Raw genomic sequence first — 18,723 nt, 5'->3', positions numbered from 1 at the left:
GATTGTAAGACCAGAGATGGGCAGGCGATTGATGAGGTATATGGCAGTCGAGAAGGCTTCTACCCAAAACACATGAGGTACATGAGAAGCAACAAGTAAAGTACGAGCTGTTTCAACAAGATGGCGGTGCTTCCTCTCGGCACATCCATTTTGTTCAGGAGTATGCGGACAGCTAAATTGATGAAGAATACCATGTGTGCGAAGAAAGGAAGCAAAAGAGTTACCAGTGAACTCACCCCCTGAATCTGAACGCAAAGTTTGTATTTTATTTCCAAGTAAATTTTCTACATAGTTTTTGAAGATAACAAATGTAGAAAATACATCAGACTTGGCTTTCAAAGGGAAAAACCAGCTATATTTACTAAAATCATCAACCAGAAGTAAGTAGTACTGGAAGCCACTACTAGATTTAACAGAAGCAGGTCCCCACAAATCACAGTGCAACAGTTGAAGGCTGCGAGTTGTAGTTGAAGAAGCCACTCCAAAAGGAAGCTTGTGGTTCTTAGCTAGAGCACAGTCTGAACAGAAGAAGTCAACCGAAGATTTACCATGCACTGCAAGCTTATTAGTAGAGATGACCCTACGAAATATTGAAGAAGATGGATGACCTAAGCGTTGATGCCACACTTTGACAGGAGCTTTAACACTGAGAAAGGCAGAGTGTAATGAAGGAGAAGAGGTACTGGAACTTTGCAGTGGATAGAAACCATCTCTAACCGGTCCCCGCAAAAGCATCCTCCCCGAAGTACGATCCTTGACAGTGGATCCATAAGGGTCAAGAGTTAATTCACAATCATTATCCTTAAGAAATTGATAAGCAGATAAAAGATTATGTGCCATGGAAGGAACATGAAGAACATTCTGCAGCTTAAAAGAATGATGAGGAGTGTACAGAGAGGAGGAACCAACATTATGAATGGATAAACCTTTACCATTTCCAATATACACTTTGTCCTCTCCAGTGTAGGGAGTAGGAGAAAAGATGTTAGCAATATCATTGGTGATGTGAGATGTAGCTCCAGAATCAATTAACCAAGGCTGAGATGGTTTAGCAGAATGATGTACACACATGGCAGCAAGTTTAGCTGGAGGAATACGACCACAGATCTCGGGGTTCATGCGATCAAAGCAGTCAAGGGCCTCATGACTGGTAGATCCACAAATTTGACATTGGACTTTGAAGGTAGAAGAACCGGGATGATTGCGCGAGCCTTGATAAATCCGATTACCACGATTAGGATTGAAATTACCACGAGGATTGCGATTTCCTCGATTGGAAATGAATTGACCCCTAGGAGGCTTGCCACGATTGGAGTTGTACCGAGAGGCAGAGTGAAGTGGTAAAGACTGAGCAGCAAATGCCGAGGGAGTAGGAAGCATAGGAGGCTGAGACTGCACAGAGAAAGCCTGAAATGGTTCAACCACAGAGGCTGAAGAGACTGTCTTCCGTCGAGCCATAGAAAGCTCCTTGGTAAGTAAGAGACCGTGAAGTTCATCCAGAGACGTCGAAGACAAACGAAGCATTATAGAATCAATGAAGGACTCAAACTCATCAGGCAAACCATGTAAAGTAGCAGCAATTAGATCACGATCGGAGACGGAAGCACCTGCAGCATGTAATGAATCTGCAATTTCCTTGATTTGCTGGAGATATCCCGAGATAGAATTTGAGCCTTTCTGTACCGATTGAAGGCGTGAGCGCAATTGATGAATATTAGCCTCCGAAACACCACCAAAACACTGTTCAAGCTTCACCCAAAGCTCGCGAGAGGACGAGACGCCAACCGTGAACGGAATAATCTCTTCAGAAAGTGTGGAATTCAACCAGATTAGCAGATTTTGATCTTTTTCATACCATTCTTCAAAAGATGGATTCAGTGAGCGATCAGCCAAGAGAGGCGGTGGACAGATCTCAGTGCCTTCAATCACACCGAGAAGTTTGTAACGCCGGAAAATAGGAGCAAACAACGCTCGCCATGGAAGATAGTTGGAGCTTTTCAGTTTAATCGGCACCATACTACCAATGTTGTGAATCGTCAGAGAAGTGTACGAATTCAGAGAAGGAGGATTAGAAGAGGAATTAGGGTTTGGAGTCGGAGAAGATCCAATTGGGGACGAATCTGACGGAGAAGCCATGATCTCGAACAAGAATCAATCGACGAACAGAAGAGAAATCAGAGAAGAAAGAGTGAAGAATCAGAGTTGAAACACCAAGAATCGATCAAGAGAAGATCGATCGATGCGGAAGATGGATACGATGCTGTGAAGCAAAAAGGCGAGATACCATAAAGAGAAACAAATCTTCTTCTGTAAGATTGTATTTCATTGACTGAATAAACAATTACATGGATGTACATTTATATAGCCTTTGGCTCTTTACATTTATACCCTTAGCTTCCTTAACTAAACTTGTACAATCCTAACTAACCACAACTAATAACAAAACTAACTACATTTAGTTTTTCCAAACTATTTATCATTAACAGAAATGGATGATGTATCATCTGTCCTAATAGGAGCAACAGGATTTTGCTATATATATATAGGGAAAACATATATCCTCGATATTCTAATTCAAGAAAACTAGCTATATATGTACGAGAAAGAAATTAACATTAGTACTACTGTTGGGACTATTGTGTCCGTACGAAGATGCGATTGAAATTGATATAATAATTTGACACCATATGCTCAAAAACCTCTGGCTTTGCTTATGCCTACGTTAACTTACACTTCAACATCCAGTTGCCCCCACATCCACATATATGTCCAATTAGAATCACGAACTTCACACACATACACTCTATGTAAGAGGAAGCAAATTCTTTAAGCCAGCGGAAGAGGAAGCTGCAGTGCAGAAACATCTCTTAATATTGCCAAGAACTTATAAACAAATTCTCATTTCAAATAATTTCCTCGATTTTCGTACAGTAGTACTGGTGGCGTTAGGGCTAAACAAGCTAGTTTTTGCATTTGTGGTGCTGCTGATCTTCATTGCCTCAGTCGTTTTTGTTGATGGTAGACGTACGTTCATTTATTCTCATCAAATTCTAGTTTTACTTTTCTGATGGTGTATTCAATTGAGATTTTGAGGGATTTTAATTCTTTTAATAAATTTAGAAGTATTCAATCAGGATTTTAAGTGATTCTTTGAAATTCAAGTTGTATTCAATTAGAATTTTAAGATAATTTATTAAAATCCTTAGAAATCCAGGTGTATTCAATTAGGATTTTAAAGAAGTTTATAACATTTCAGGTATATTCAATTATAAATTAATTTTAAAGAATTTGAGAAAGTTGAGGAATTAGAGGGAATTTGAGAGATTTTGTAGTGTATTTTAAGCATCCACAAATCTCACATCTTCCTATGAGATTTCGAGGGAATTGAATCAAAATTTTATATGGAATCTCTACAAATCAATTAAACTCCATAAAAATCCATAAATTTATAAATTCATTAAAATCTCTCAAATTCTTAATTGAATACACCCCCTTAATTAATCAAATTATGGTAATTCTCTTTAAATTTCTTTAATTAATGTGTAGTAATATACACTATGATATGCTTTTTTCTTGCTGTCAACTGTCATGCATCATCAGGATATATGGGGGTCCACGAAAAAGGTGCAGGTCTTGTTCAAGATGAAGCTGCCAAGACCATTCAAACAAATTCATTCAAAACAAAACGAGAGAAAAATCTCGCAACTGGACAAGATTTGGTGTTGCTGGTCATGGATTACACCCCGGCCAGAAGGAAGACCCCCATTCATAACTAGTAGTCGCTATCATTTGTATTACACTAGTAATATGTATTAATCATCCATCATATAGTTCACCTGGATGCTATCTAGCCAGGATAACAACAGAAATGCATGCAATTATAGCGAGGATTAAAATACTTCAAATTTTGAATTCCTGCATATCTTTCTGTATTGTCACCCATATTCATTTGGGACGGCTATATATCACCCTGCATGGATACCTATTTGAATTTCTCTAATGGAAATTTAAACCCTTAAAAGTTATATCTCTTATTATTTTTTAGGATTCTCCATGTTGAGAGTGTTAATTTTACATCGATAATTAAAAGACTTTGCATGTACTTATAAAAATTATATTGCTCTCCATATTACTAATTGGTATATATTCTGGTGGACATTCAACTTATTTTGTTAATAAAATAATAAAAAGTTATGAAATCAAATTTGTGGATCGTTCAATGACTTCACAGTTTTGTTTAGAACTAATTCATCAAGGTCAAATTTTCATTACCAAAGATGTTTGGCTGTAAATTTGAATCAATTTAATTATTTAGAGAGAATTAATCAGTTCTTACTTTTTTTTTAATCTTGTGCTGTTTCCAAGCAATGCACGAAGCATTACTCCTGGACTAATATATGCAGTACAGATTTTACTCCTCATATCTTGTAGTACATGTAAAAACTTAAACTAGCTGGCAATATACTGGTTTCTTATATCTCCGATCTCGGATCCTGTCCTCCTCCTTTCTCCTCTCGCTCGCTGTATAACTCCCGTGCTGCGTTGGCAATACAGTTCATATGCAGCAGACCATGCCAACCTCAACAAGAGCAGCATGAGGAATGCTGAGTGCAACTGGAGGCTCTCTGCAATTTTTATCCAGAAACACATAAGTCATGATCAGCAATCGCTTTAGAATGTTCAATCCGTTGCGCACTGCTAAATGCACCTGCCCTAAGAAGTACGCAGTCCCACTCTCCCTTGCATCAATCAGTTCTTGCAGGTCCTCCCTCACAGATATGCGCATTTTCGGACTATTTGGAGGCAACATGAACCGGACTTTCCTTCTCGTCGCCGGCGTAAAACCACTCTCAATTGCATCACCTAATGGAGACCCAGCTTCGTTGCTCGCATTACTCACACTCCATCTCATATGAATTTGTATCATTCAAAGGAATCAAAACACTTCCGGTTCCATCAGCTGGTGGCTTTCCAACAACAATCATTCTTCCTTCGGATGAATTTTGGGAATCTAAATCACTTTCTTCCATGCAAATTGACACGCCCCGATCCCGATATTCCTCGAATACCAGGATAGGCATGTGCTGGCCGACACCCGAGGGTGACAAAAGCCATTAATTGATACAAAAGCTAAGAATAAGAAGTAAATAAGGGTTATGAAATCTAATACAATGAGTTAATAATTTAGGAACGTGTTCAGAGCATACAACTAAACCTAATCACTAAAAAGAATTAAGATAAAATTGAATAAATAAAGAAGTGGATCCTACATCGAGAGGATTCAAAGATGCTGCTGCGGAAGTGTCTTGATGCCGGGATTCAGTGCATTGATCCTAAGTCCTGAATCGGGGCGCAAAACAAAGGTAAGTGGATCAAGTTCATATATATATAATAATAATAAAACAGTTATCAATGTACTAACCCCCACAGTTTATATATAATGAAAACTACTAGCATAATAAATGATAGGTTTTTCTAAAACTCTAGCATGCCATAAAACATCTCAACAGGTATAACGCGGAAAAACATCATATAAATCATCGCATGTATCGTCTCGTAGATCGTCTCGTAAGCGCGGTGTGTTGCTAGAAATATCACTAAATAAATATAACTCTCGGCCCAATGCCTGCTCCGTGGTTTCTGCGCCCGTAGCCAGAGATTACCAACTCCCGGCCCAATGCCTGCTTCGTGTCCCTTAGCCCGTAGCTAGGGATTATTTCTCCCGGCCTATCTGTCAACACCAGATCCTCGCCCCGGGCGGCATAGTGTCCACTAGGTACCCACAAATAGTTACGCCTCTCATAAATAACCACTTCATAGTATAAAGTCATCAATCGTCTATACTATAAAGAGGGGTTTCTAAAACATGTTCTAGCATCCTATCGTCATCCATCAGATAGTCTACCAGTTCATGGTTTTTATAGAAAATATGATATTCCAAAATATAGCTCAATATAGGCCAACAGTAATTCCTCACCAAAAATACGAGACGAAAATCAATATATTTAATAAACAGACTTAACATAAATCAAATCATAAACTCGTAAGGCATGCTATTCATTTATGCAATTGAACTATAAAATCATGCAATTTTAGAAGGGGTCCACTCACAGTACTTCGCCATCAAAAAGCCGTGCAGCTAGCGAATATGCAAAAGCCACAATAATTGCCCCTAAGTATAAAAATGTAATAAATAAATAAAAAGATTTTCTAAAGGATTTGGGTTGAATAGGTTAGTGTCTAATGGGTTTAGGTAAAGGGTTTTGATTTTGGTTAGAAATAAATAGGTGGTTTGGACTTAAACCCAAACCCACACTCACACTTACACACCTACACACACACAGCCCACAGCCCACAGCCCACAGCCCACAGCCAAAAGAATATTAGACAGCTGACGGACTCAAACAAACTCTTCTCCCAGTATAGCGCAATTACAAGTGACATGAGACAAGTCGTTACAAGCATTCCAGAACTTATAGCCAAACCTATGGAAGATTTAACTTAACATCGATTAGATAACCAATTGTTGTTACAAGCATTTCTGGTGAGGAGTGCAGAGAATAAAACTTGTCAGGAGTTTTTGTACTAATTCACTACAGTACTAAAGAAGACGGATCGTTGGGAAATGAATACCTGTCGCGCTACCAATTTTGATAATATCATGGAAACCAATCGTAACAACGAGGCTTAGAACCATCAATAGCCAGTTGATATCAGGAATGTAAACCTGCCCGTGTATCTCATCTGATGTATGAATAACTTTTACTCTCGGAAAACAACCAAGTGCCAGGCACTGATTTATGATGGAGAAGCATGCTGTTATAGTTGCCTGGCTTCCCACAACTGAAGCAAGAAGTGAAAATACTACAAACCCGTGGCGAATTTGTCCAGGAATTTTCATTCACAATCCATTCCATATGTTAGATATCTCAAAAATGCAAACAAAACAAGCATTGAGGAAAAATACAACTTACTAGGCATGGATTCACTGAGATGATTGAAATATTTAGCATCCAAGTTTTTGGAGACACATGCAGCCTGACCGCCGTAGCTTAAAACAAGGACTGGATATATGAAGCAAACAAATGTCATCTACAGCAACACACCGTCCGTAAGTTAATTTAAAATTCGAACTACACTTTGATGTGATTGAAAGAATATGAGATGTATCAAAAACCTTGATTGATTTCTTTCTGAAATGACCTAGAGATGTAAACATTGCTTCCGATCCTGCAGAAGTCAGTGTTTCTGAATGAAAAGTAGGATCAAGCCAAAACATCTGGTTCCGAAATAAAATTAATTAATGTAAATCTTGTGGATAATAAAATGAAGCTCATGAGATCACGGCTGAAGGAAGGAGATAAAACCTGCTACACATAAAGCGATGCTGCCTAATGACCTCCAAGTTTTGCTGTGAATCTTCCTAAAGAACCTGTAAATGTATATAGGGGAGGTAGCACGGATAATTTCTCTGTTCCAGTGGAAAATGTTATATGCACCCCCTCCACCGATAAATAACAGCCAAACAACGATGACAGGAGCAAACATAAACCCAATTTTACGAGTCCCATAGTGCTGTAGTGTGAAGAGGCACACCAATATAGCAGATGCAGTGGGAACCGAGACGTCTGAAACAAATAAGATTCCGAGGGTCTAAAACAGATACGTAACTCAGATATCTAAATCGTGACCAATATAGCAGATTCAGTGGGAACTGGATAAACTTAGCTATCACGATTGGCAGGCTCAGAAATTTGTTATTTACTGTCTGTATGTTAACTTTCCAGTTGTGATGGGGAAAAGTGTTCAACCTTCTCAAGGTCACTGACTACGAAACAACACGAGCAAGAAAGTGGAACAAATTCAATGGATATTGTAACTACTTGATGACAGAATACTCACATTTCTCTAAAGCTTTTGATATGGCCTCGCTTTTTTTTCCGACTTTGAAACTGGTTAGAGATTAAGAACCACAAGATACATTTGTGTCAGTGTAGTGAGTGATTGACTATGGTGATTAAAGGATGGTTGAAAGAAATAAATATTTCTGTAACTGAATTTACATATAGCTCTTACATCTGGATTCAATATCCAACAATGATCTTTGAATACTGGATGAAACTGCATAGACTGGTTAAGAAAAAGAACAGAAAACAAATCATCAATCTACAAAATGATACTAATGCTACATATGATCAAATTCGGCATAAATTCGATGCAGAAAGTAAACTTTCTTATAAATTTCCAGTAATATTTAGAAAAGGTAATGAGGAATGCCAAACCAGAAAGAGCTGGGGTAAACACCCCAACGCCGATTGTCATGCAGGAACCAAAAAGAGCTAGGAACAACATCAAATAGTGGCTACTTCTATGTTTTTCTATGGCTCTTCTAGCCCTTGATTCCATCTTTGTCTTGTACGGGCTTCCCGCCTCATAGAGCATAACGTCATTAGCACTACTGTCACTTGGAAGCAGGCCAACTTTAGCATGCCTACACAGGAGTGAATACAAAGCAAAAGTACCACCTACAACAAGGTTAAAGTAAAAGTTAATCCAATGCAGAATCCTCGAAAATTAATTCTTGCTGTTGCGATGAAACTAGAACATTACCTTCTCCATTGTCATCAGCTGCTAATACTATAAATGCATACTTGAGTAAAGAAATGATGTTAATAGTCCGGAAAATGAAGGAGAATAGCTCATAAACGGTCTCGTCTGATTTGATATCGTCTGCGTTCAATGTCCCGAACACGTATAAGGGAGCTGTACTCAGTTGAACCATATATTACTCCAAGGCTCTGAAATGACAAACGAATTGTGTGCTTCCATGTCTCCTGCATATTAACAACTCAAAAACTAATTAGGTGAAGGATGTATACTGATCCCTAAATCGAAAACGGAACTGTAGTTAGATCCAATTGGTCAAATTTAACAAGATTTTATTTACAACACCAGCCTAGGTGAAAGGCCGGATAATAAGGCCATGTCCAATGGGGAGGGCTAAAAGTCTAAAAGCTAAAAGATAATTTGGTTTGCTTAAAAAATTCATCTTCAATCGATGGTTGGGCTATAATTCTCTAGAGTCCACCAGACCATTAGTTGGCCAAAGGGACATCAGGCTAGCCAAATGTAGGCCCTTCTTAGCCATTTTTTGAAATCAGCTCCTCAGTTGCAATAATTAATTTCAATTCAACGACTAGATGTGAAAACATACAACGGTAATTCAATTAAATTAACCAATAAATTTAAAGTATAAACTTGAAACTAATAAATTATTGAGGAGACTATGTACCTTTAGTTGGAGATGGTGTATGAGAATGGTCTGACACTGTTCATTCAAAAATAATTTTTGCAAGGCCATAATTCTGAACAGGGCTATGTTTAGCCTTTTCGGTTGGAGATGGTCTAACCCCAATTTGAAAAAGTCAACTAGTTGTTAGTCTAGCGATATTTCTCTTTTCTTCTCAACGTTGGAAATTGCCCCAAGTTTGAAACCTTGAATCCCCATCCCCGTTGATTAAAAAAAAGACTCCGATTCGGAAAGTAAATGCAAGAGAAAACATACTAAAGCAGTAGTCTGTAGATACCATTAAAGGTTTGGATCTTAGCTATTGTTTGTTTTTTTTTTTCATTTTTCATGGTAAGGGATAAAAAAAAAAATACTAGCTACAGAAATATTAGAGCAATGCAAATCAAGTGACTAAAACAACCCGAAACGGAGATGTTAGAGTGAGATCATGGATCAATTCTTCAGCTACTTCATAATTCCATTTAGTTCAAACCAGATAACTTTTTCCACTAAAATTAAGTGAAAGAAAAATTACGTACGAGTTTTGTAGTTAAACAGAAGGAAGAAAGTTACCTTTAACTGGTTAGGAGGCGTGAGCTGAGGTTGCATGGATGTCTGAGATCACTAGCCGGATTGAAAACAAAAGGTTAAACAAATGAATACTAAATAGATATTACTGTGCAGATTTTATATATAAGAAACGACTGAGAGATATGGGAATGCCAACTGCCAAGCGACTTATACAATGCTTAATACAGGGAGTTCACAAGACAGAATGTAAACTTCCAATTTACAGACAGACGGTGAGAGAGATGTTACATAGTTTTTAGGGGATGATGATATTCCATATTTGTATATATCGGTAGTAGATAGGGAATGCCGGGTTGAGAGTGAGAAGGAAGTTAAGGTTCTACTATAAAATTTAGGAGTGTGTTATCCATACACTTCATTTTACTTCTCACACACCTCTTGATAATTTATGTCCGTTGATCTTCTTCAATTCATCTGATCCGACAGCTGAAAATAAAAAAGGAGTGTGAGAAGTAAAATGAGGTGTGTGGATATCACACCTCTAAAATTTATTAGCAATATGGAGAGTAGTTCAATTATTTATAAGCACATATATGGTCCTTATTTTTCCGATGCGGAATATATAATCTCAACACCCCCTTCATGTGTGATGATTTTTCAAGTCTAATATGTTAACAATTTTAACGTGTGGATTGTCTAATTAATATTAGGGAAAATCACATCCACATCAACATCTCGCGTACCTTTCCGTTTGGGAGTTGGGTTTGGGTAGGAGGGAGGAACCTCCCACGTGACATGTTCATGTTGTGTGATTGATTTTGCAACTTCTGTTGGTTATGGGGCGGACTTTGTCCAAATTTGGTTGTTCATCTGCTTCTTCGCTCTATAAACTCCTCGAGATCACAACCAATCAAACGGTCAACATAAGTGATGAAAGTGTGCCTATAAGAAGAGTATGGAAATGTACTTGGAGTAATGGAATCACGTGAAATGAGAGATAGGGAGTGTATATATAGATATATCTAAGTTGTATGCTACAACCTCTTTATCAAGAAAGAGATTTCAATAAATCAGTTTTCACACTAGATAGGACCAGCATAAAGTTTTAGCAAGGTTCTAAAAGTCGCTAGGCGCTAGTCGGGCGGCGGATTGGGGCCTAGCGGCTAGGCGGCTAGGCGGGAGCTTAGGCGGACTAGGCGGATTTAAGTAAATCTATCATATTTCAGGTAAATAAGTGTCTGCTTCTACTTGAAATATATATAATTTCATCATAAACTACAAAATAGAATGCATATATATCATGAAGTATTGGAACATAATGAAAACATGTGAAATAAGGATATAATGTTTGTTCATTCAAGTATGCAACAAGTCTCTTACAATTTATTGGAAAAAAAGAAAATGCAAAATGAAAGTTATGTATTTTTTGTCTAAGTGAGTTGCAACCTAGGCAGGTCTAGACGGGTGCCTAGGTGGTCTAGGCGGTGGGCTGGGGCCTAGGCATTAATCGGGGCGGTGGGCTGGGACCTAACGCCTAGACGGGACCTAGGCGGCGCTAGGCGGGGATTTTTAGAACAGTGAGTTTTAGAGATTATTTATTAAAATTTTATCAATCATCCTTCGTTTTGAAAACCAAAGCTAGAAGGATTATATGAATTATGTCACATGACGAAGGAGATAACGAGAGAAGTCATGTATCAGATGTATGTCATCCACTTCCACAACTATGTCCAAAACCAAAACGTAACACCAAGTCTAACTGGATTCTCCTCGCATTGAAATCCATGGAAGCAATAATTAATACAAACCATATCTCAGAAGACAAGTATAAAATGAAAAAGATGATAAAATTGTGGAGCTAACTAAACATTTCTTTGGGCCAAAAATAGAAATACCCAAATGCAGCAAAACAAAAAGAAAACAAAGGCAGGGCATCCTACTCGTACTACAAATCCCGCACCCCCAGAGGCCCTTAACTTTTCTTTTTCAATATGTTTCTCGATTCTATCTTCATTCATAAGCCTTCTCCCAGTCATCAACTTCAGGTGTATCTGCAATAACTCCAACTGGCTGCCCAGCCAAAGTGGAACTCGAACTCGAACCGCTTGCTTTCGACTCCAAACCCGAATTTGATGGACCCAAAGGCTGTTTTCTAGAGTCCTCAACCCTGGGAGATGAAGCGGATGAGCCCAATGCCGTGTCACTGTCTAGTACACTCCATCGATTTACTGAGGCAGCAATTGGTACTTCTTTATTCCACACGTTTGCCTGCGCATCTGTAGAACTGCCTGACCACTCTTCCTCACCCCATGAATCTTCCCTCCAACCAGACTCTCGCGTAACAGCCTTCTTCCACGGATTACCCCTCAGCACTGCAGACGCTCCACCTTCCTTAGCTGTCCCCAGTCCACCCCAAGCGTTAGAACCCGATGCCGCCATAGATGCACTCCCATTTGAGTGGACAACTACAGCGCCATGATATAGTGCGCCATTATCCAACCTCCTCATTGCAGTTGCTGCTCGAGCAGGATCGTTGAATACAGCTAATGCATTCTTATCGTTCAACCATACTAACTCACACTCCCCACCAAACCTTAATACAAGTGCACTTATATCTGCATCTCTAGGAAGATCTGGGAATGAAACTACAAGCCTGGGATCCATGTCTACTAAATAATCATAAGCTGGAGGCTGGGGTGCACCAACTGTTGTTGTACCCTTAACCCCAAGTATCCGAGCGGGGGCTTTTGATTTTGGTGTAACATGAACCACAATAAATCGCTTGGGCTCCCAACCAGCGGCTTGAACTGCAAGCTTCCATCTTTCAGCGATCATCCGAACTACATCCCTCTTCTCCTTTAGCATTGGACAGAAAACATGAACCTTGAGACCACTTGTAGCACCTCTGCCCTTGCCGAGCACTAAGTACTTGCATCTCTCCTCCACTGATAATACCCACTTGGGATCACGTCTAAGAAGGTCCGAAAGCAACTCAGAAACAGCAGAACTCTCACCAAAATGGAGTGCATCCAAGTTTGGAGGAGCTATATCAAAAGCATCTGCAAGAACCCGTTTCCGCTCCATCTTAGCACATTCATCATCACACATAAGCTTCCTCTGTCCAAGCGGGATCTTCTTGCCGGTTGATTCAATTGGTTGAAGTGGTGCTGGCAACCTTTGAATAACAGAAGCTTCGTACACAGTATCGGCCTTGAAACTAGCATTGTTGCCACCAGAATCACAAGGAACAGTTGCTGTCATCCGGCCACAAGAACAAGTGATTGTGACAGAATAATCACATCTGCTATCAGGACAAGAAGCATAAGGGTGACAAAGTGAAGTACATGTATGCCTGCAATCTCTCCTAGGAGCACCACATATCTGCCCACAAGAAGTTTTTGAACCTTGTTCTGCTGAGCAAGATGTATCACAGGGAGGTGGGTGACAAGTCCTGCCACAAGCATGCATACCACACTGCCTTGTCTTCCCACAGAGCTTGTTACACTTGATGTCCCTCGACCCACAAGGAATGTTCCTGAGGACCACATGCCCACCAATGCACTCCTTTGCCACAGGCACCGAACACGGTGGACAGTCTCCAAAGTGGCAGCTGTGAGAAGATGTATGCCCACAAGGCTGAGGGAGTGAACACGGCAGCTGACATGACGGGGGAGAGGTACCGCATGGTAGTGGAGGAGGGATTGAAGTCCTCCCACAGGCACAGGTCAGGTCCGTGAAGATTGTATCAAGGCAGGGAGGGCAGTGGCCACTGTGACAAAGCGATTCACAAGAATGCTGACCGCACCTTAACTTCTTCCCACAGGGCATAGAGCAAAAGTGAGGATCCCAATCCCCTGAGAGAGCATTATTTGAATTAGAAAGGGGACAGCACCTCTCACTGCACCGATGTCTTCCACAATTCTTCTTCTGCCCACAAGGCTTGTCACAAGTAAATTTCTCATTCTCCATTGTGGTTTTAAAGCATTCCACTGCCCGAGAAGTTGACCCACAACGACATTTTTGGGTCACTTCAACCAAACAAGGTGGGCAATCCCCAGTATGGCACACCTCTTGACACTGGTGCATCCCACAAGGGAGAGACTTACCACATAATTGTGAACAGGTTGGAATCGGATCCAAACAACTCTGTCGTTCCTCTTGCAAGCTTGTTTTCCCACAGTGGCATGTCTTAGTCTTACTTGGCATTAAATTGCAATCTCCACATGGCCCTGGATGGCAAACTTCGCTGCAGGAATGATTACAGCAGCTAAGCATTTTTCCACACGTGGAACTGCATGAAAAAACACCATCTTCTGCCTTCACCTCTCCCTTCACAGTCATGTCTCCACAAAGAACAACCTCCACCTTTTTCTTGCAAAAGCAGGACGCATCAACAAGAACCTGACAAGGATCACAAGGACCCACATGGCAAGTCCGCTCACAGCGGTGACGCCAGCAATCAAGAAGCTTATTACAATGCTGACCACAAGTCAGAACAGATGTCCGGTCGGAACATCTTGTTGTGATTATTTTCTTTCCACATGGGCATAAACGTGGAGGGGCAAATGCTTTACAAGGAGGGCATGGACCTGGGTGGCACTGCAAGACACAAACGTGAGGGCAAAGATCGTCCTTACTCACACCCTTACCCGGTACCTCCCTCTCGAGTTGCTTCCCGCAAGGCTCGCCACATGAATGTGGTGTCAAATACAAATCTGAAGGTGGGTCTGTCCTCTTGCCACAAAAGCAATCATACCGAATCTCCTTTGACGAAGTGAGCTGTACAGATTGACATCCAGGACACCGCCAATTAAACCCCTGATTCTTCCCCGCAGACATGTCGATAGAAGTGGGAGCTCGAGCCCATTTCTTGATGCAAGTCAGATGGAAAATTGAGTAGCAACTTGAGCAGGACCAAACAGGTGCAGACCTCCTCACCATATCATAACAAATCATACACTCGACAGTGCCCTTCGTCAGCTTATCCTGAATTTCTTGCACAAGCTGGGGCAAATTTGAGTCCTTCAATCCCTTCTCCTCTTGATTGTCATTCCTTCCCCTCTCCCTTCTATGGTTCACCGGCCGACCCTGTCCTCTAACGCCATTATTTCCTCCTCTATGCGGCCGAATCTCTGATGGAACAGAGCTATGATTAGGCTGGCTGACATTGCTATTCGGGTTGTCCAGGTTGAATCTTGGAGTAGGCTGGCTGACATTGCCATTCAGGTTGTTTGGATTGAATCTTAGATTAGGCTGGGTGACATTGCCATTCTGGTTGTTTGGATTGACTTGTGGAGGCGGGTTCACGGCAGCAGTGGCAATGGCAGGGTTGGATCCTCTCGGCACCCACTCTCGACGAGCAGGCTGAGTAGGCTGAGCAGGAAACCTGGACCTATCCCTTCGATCATTTCGGACATGAGAACTCATATTCTGCGAAACCACCAAGCTCTCAAACCTCCTATTCTCCGACAGTGTGCCGAAATAGGCGATCGAATCAGAAAGAAAGAACTCCCCAAAGGAATTCACACACTGAAAAACTGCAATCAATCAAAAGGCAATGAATTCAAATTAGAATTAAATTAATTGATCAAAATCCAACAAACTAAGCCGTGAGCATCCACGAGTTCACTATCTAAAATAAATTCACATCTAATTCCAATCAAGCTCAAAACTTTCCAGCATTTTCTGACCACCCAAACAAGAAAATAAAGAAAATAAATTCATATCTTATTCCAATCAAGCTCAAGACTTTCCAACAATTTCTGAAATCCCCACAAGAAAAACAGAAACCCTAATCGCAGGAACAACTAAAAATCGGATCCAAATCGACAAAACAAGAGAAACAAAAAATAAATTAATCAAGCAATTACCTGATAGGGTAGTCCCAGATGATAAGAAACGGAGAGAAAATTTCCCGCACTTTCAGTGAGAATCTCCCTCTCTCTTGATTAAATTTCTGGGATTTCAAGTGAAAAACCAAAAATAAAAAGTAAAAAATTGGAAAACTTTCCCCTTTGTGTGTGGCTGTGTGGTGGGTCCCTGTTAATCAGCTGGATACTTTACAGATGGGTTTGTCTCGGAGGGACACAAATCGACCCGGAGAAGAAACGGGATGAGAGAGAGGGGGAGGAGAGAGAGTGGTTTATGTATATTTAATATTTATAGTGAGGGTGTGGGTTGGGGGTTAAGGGAAAAGGAAAGGGGAAGGCGGTGAGGGGAGTTCGTCACCGAAATCGCAGACTCTGACCGGACCCTTCGTTTACCGCCACTTGTTTAGAGTCCTCTCCAAGTATTTGCGTGCTCACCACGAACCACTCCGGCCGCCAAGCCCACCACCGTCCTCTTTGTGTGCAGGCCACTCCCCGGCCTCCCCCCATTCTATTCATTTGACCCAAACATATATTTATTGGGCTACGTCCAATCTCTTTCCATGACCCAATGGCAACTAGACACAAAATGTAATGAGCCCTTTTAAGACTTATATGATAGAAAATACTTTTACTCATAAGCGTTTTTTTTTTTTTTTTTTTTTTGTTTTGAAAAAGTTCTTTTGTTAAAAGCACATCAAAGCCTTTCATTCTAAAGGCATATTTGGGACTGCTTTCAAATGGTTAAATCTAACAATTAAAAGCGGCTACTAATTGCATTTGGTAAAAATACATAAAAGTGATTCTGAATTGTAGAAGCGTTGAGTTGCTTCCATTTGACGTGTTTCTAATGTGAGACAATGAAGGACAATGTCCCACATAGGTGATGGATAACATTGCAAAGGCTTATAATGAGTTGAGCTACTTTTTATATTACTAATTGGTTTTGTGGTGGAATCTCAACTTCCTTCATAGTATCAGAGACAGGTTGGCAAGCGTGTGAACCAACGACCACTAGCGGAGCCAAGTACAAGGCTCGCCTAGGCTATACCATAGGAAGAGCTCTAGTTCTTTAAGCTTAAAATATTAATCTTTTAGTCTATTTTATGATTTTTACTTGTCATATTTGATAGGAATTTTTAACACCTGCAAAAGTAGGGATAAAAACACTTAAAAATACAACAAGAGTACAAGGTTGTCGTAGTATAGCAGCTCAAGCAAGGTCATTTTCCACAAGGATTGAATGAATAATTTGTATTTAAACTAATTCTTGATTAACTATTTGAAAACAAAGTTTGGAAAAAGGTGATTTTATGACTTAAAATATTAAAAACGAATTTTAAATTAAAACAATTAAATAAATTGACAAAATAAAGAAAACAAAAGAAAATAGTTTTGAAAACCAAATTGTAAAAGCCTAGGGTTCCGCCGTCCCCTTAACAATCCTATGTAGATTTACCAATTATTTATGAATTACTCATGCAACTTTCAAGGTTAGGTTTTCCTAATACATATTCTACTCGTGATATTCAAGCTAAAAAGTATATCAAACATGCAATCCGTCTGTGGTATTCAGATCAAATATAAACATACATGACTCGTAACGCTTTGTGAAAACCCTTTGAAAAACCATGCAACCCCTAAGACGTGGTCAGTGGCGGTTCCAGGAAATAATGTTTGGGGGGTCAATAAGGATAGCGCACAGCGCACAGCGCGCAATTTTTTTTTAACAGAAACGGCATCTGAGGTTCGCGTCTGGGGTTTAATCAAGTCCTTGGCTTCTGTGAACTCCCCGCACCGACACAACAGATCAATCATGCGAGCATAATGTTCTTCATCGGGGCTAATACCATAAGAATCACGCATTGAACTAGAATAATGGCGCCCTTCTTTGACTAAACCAGCATGACTACAAGCTGAGAGAATGATGAGGAAAGTTACTCTATCTGGTAGCATATCTTCCTTTAACATTCGCTCAAAAAGTCCTATTGCTTGGACACCACATCCATGTTGTGCGAGAGCTGCAATCATAGCATTCCAAGACACTGAATCAATATAAGACATCGTGAGGAACATAGTGTTTGCATCCTCAACAACTCCGCATCTACCATACATCTTGAGCATGGAGCTGGCGTCCATACTTCAATGCTCCCAGCGCAGTTCGTCTTCAACCACCCCAGCCGAGGAGTTCTTTCAGACCTTTCGTCGAACACTTGGTGTGCAGCCAAGGGGTCGCACCAGCAGCTCCAAGGGGTCGCACCAGCAGCTCCAAGGGGTCTCTAAGGTTGTTTCCATGGCTTCCAAGGGGTCGTGCGACCCCATTGACCCCACTGTGGATCCGCCACTGGACGTAGTATTCATCCTAGGTGAAATTACAACTATCAATCACAAGAAGCAAAACTCAATCCCCGGTGGTATTCCAACCGAATTGCATCCGATTACTTATCTAAACATCCTAATGGTAGCTAAGCATTAAGATATAGAGACAGTTTAAAGCACAATGATTAATAATTCAAAGTATGCATGTATAATATCATAAGCAATTAAATAAAAACTACATATTCATGCTAAGGCTCGTGGCCTCGCCCTAGCAAACGAAATTTAGTTACTAGCAATCATACAACGAAATATTATTAAAAACAAGGCTAGAAAACACCTTGAAAAATTTTTTTGAATCCAAAAGCACTCTAAAGTGTGTGTGCATTCTCCCCTTTTTAACCCTAATGGCTAAATATCTTATTTATACTACTAGAAAATAAAACCCTACCTTGAAAAGGTTCTTAGAATAAAACTAGTGAGCATAATTAAATGATAAAACAGAAAATAAAAGGTTTCCTACTTAAACTACAATTCGGAGTTCTCAGAAAATCAGACTTTTGACTGACCAAATCAACTCCGATTTGGTCCGAAAATGTCTCTTTTGAAAGCTGGAGACGTCCCCTACAAATCCTCAGAATGAACCTTCCTCAAAATATGCCATCTTGACCTTCAAAATGCCCAAAACGTCCAAAAATGTCAATATGGGAAAGCTGCGCG

The 18,723-nt window shown here is 40.2% G+C and overlaps 1 protein-coding gene and 1 pseudogene across 1 annotated transcript; both read right to left on the bottom strand.

Annotated features, from left to right (window-relative positions):
• Positions 1-4,302: 4,302 nt before the first annotated feature.
• LOC114820956 (potassium transporter 2-like) lies at positions 4,303-8,840 on the bottom strand (annotated as a pseudogene).
• Positions 8,841-11,576: 2,736 nt separating this feature from the next.
• On the bottom strand, positions 11,577-16,133 carry LOC114820831 (NF-X1-type zinc finger protein NFXL1). Its single transcript, XM_029092077.2, has 2 exons — positions 15,691-16,133; positions 11,577-15,357 (listed from the first exon to the last, which is right to left on the bottom strand). The coding sequence occupies exon 2, from the start codon at positions 15,245-15,247 to the stop codon at positions 11,831-11,833; it is 3,417 nt and encodes a 1,138-aa protein (XP_028947910.1). The 5' UTR covers positions 15,248-15,357; positions 15,691-16,133; the 3' UTR covers positions 11,577-11,830.
• Positions 16,134-18,723: the final 2,590 nt, after the last annotated feature.

This window comes from Malus domestica, chromosome 14, assembly GCF_042453785.1.
Source record: "Malus domestica chromosome 14, GDT2T_hap1".
NCBI lineage: Eukaryota > Viridiplantae > Streptophyta > Magnoliopsida > Rosales > Rosaceae > Malus > Malus domestica.
Note: the sequence above shows the minus strand (reverse complement) of the source record. Positions and strands in the feature narration are given on the sequence as shown.

Bases quoted from the DNA above. Each gene is read 5' to 3' on its own strand.
- LOC114820831 (XM_029092077.2), bottom strand. From the start codon at position 15,247: ATGAGTTCTCATGTCCGAAATGATCGAAGGGATAGGTCCAGGTTTCCT.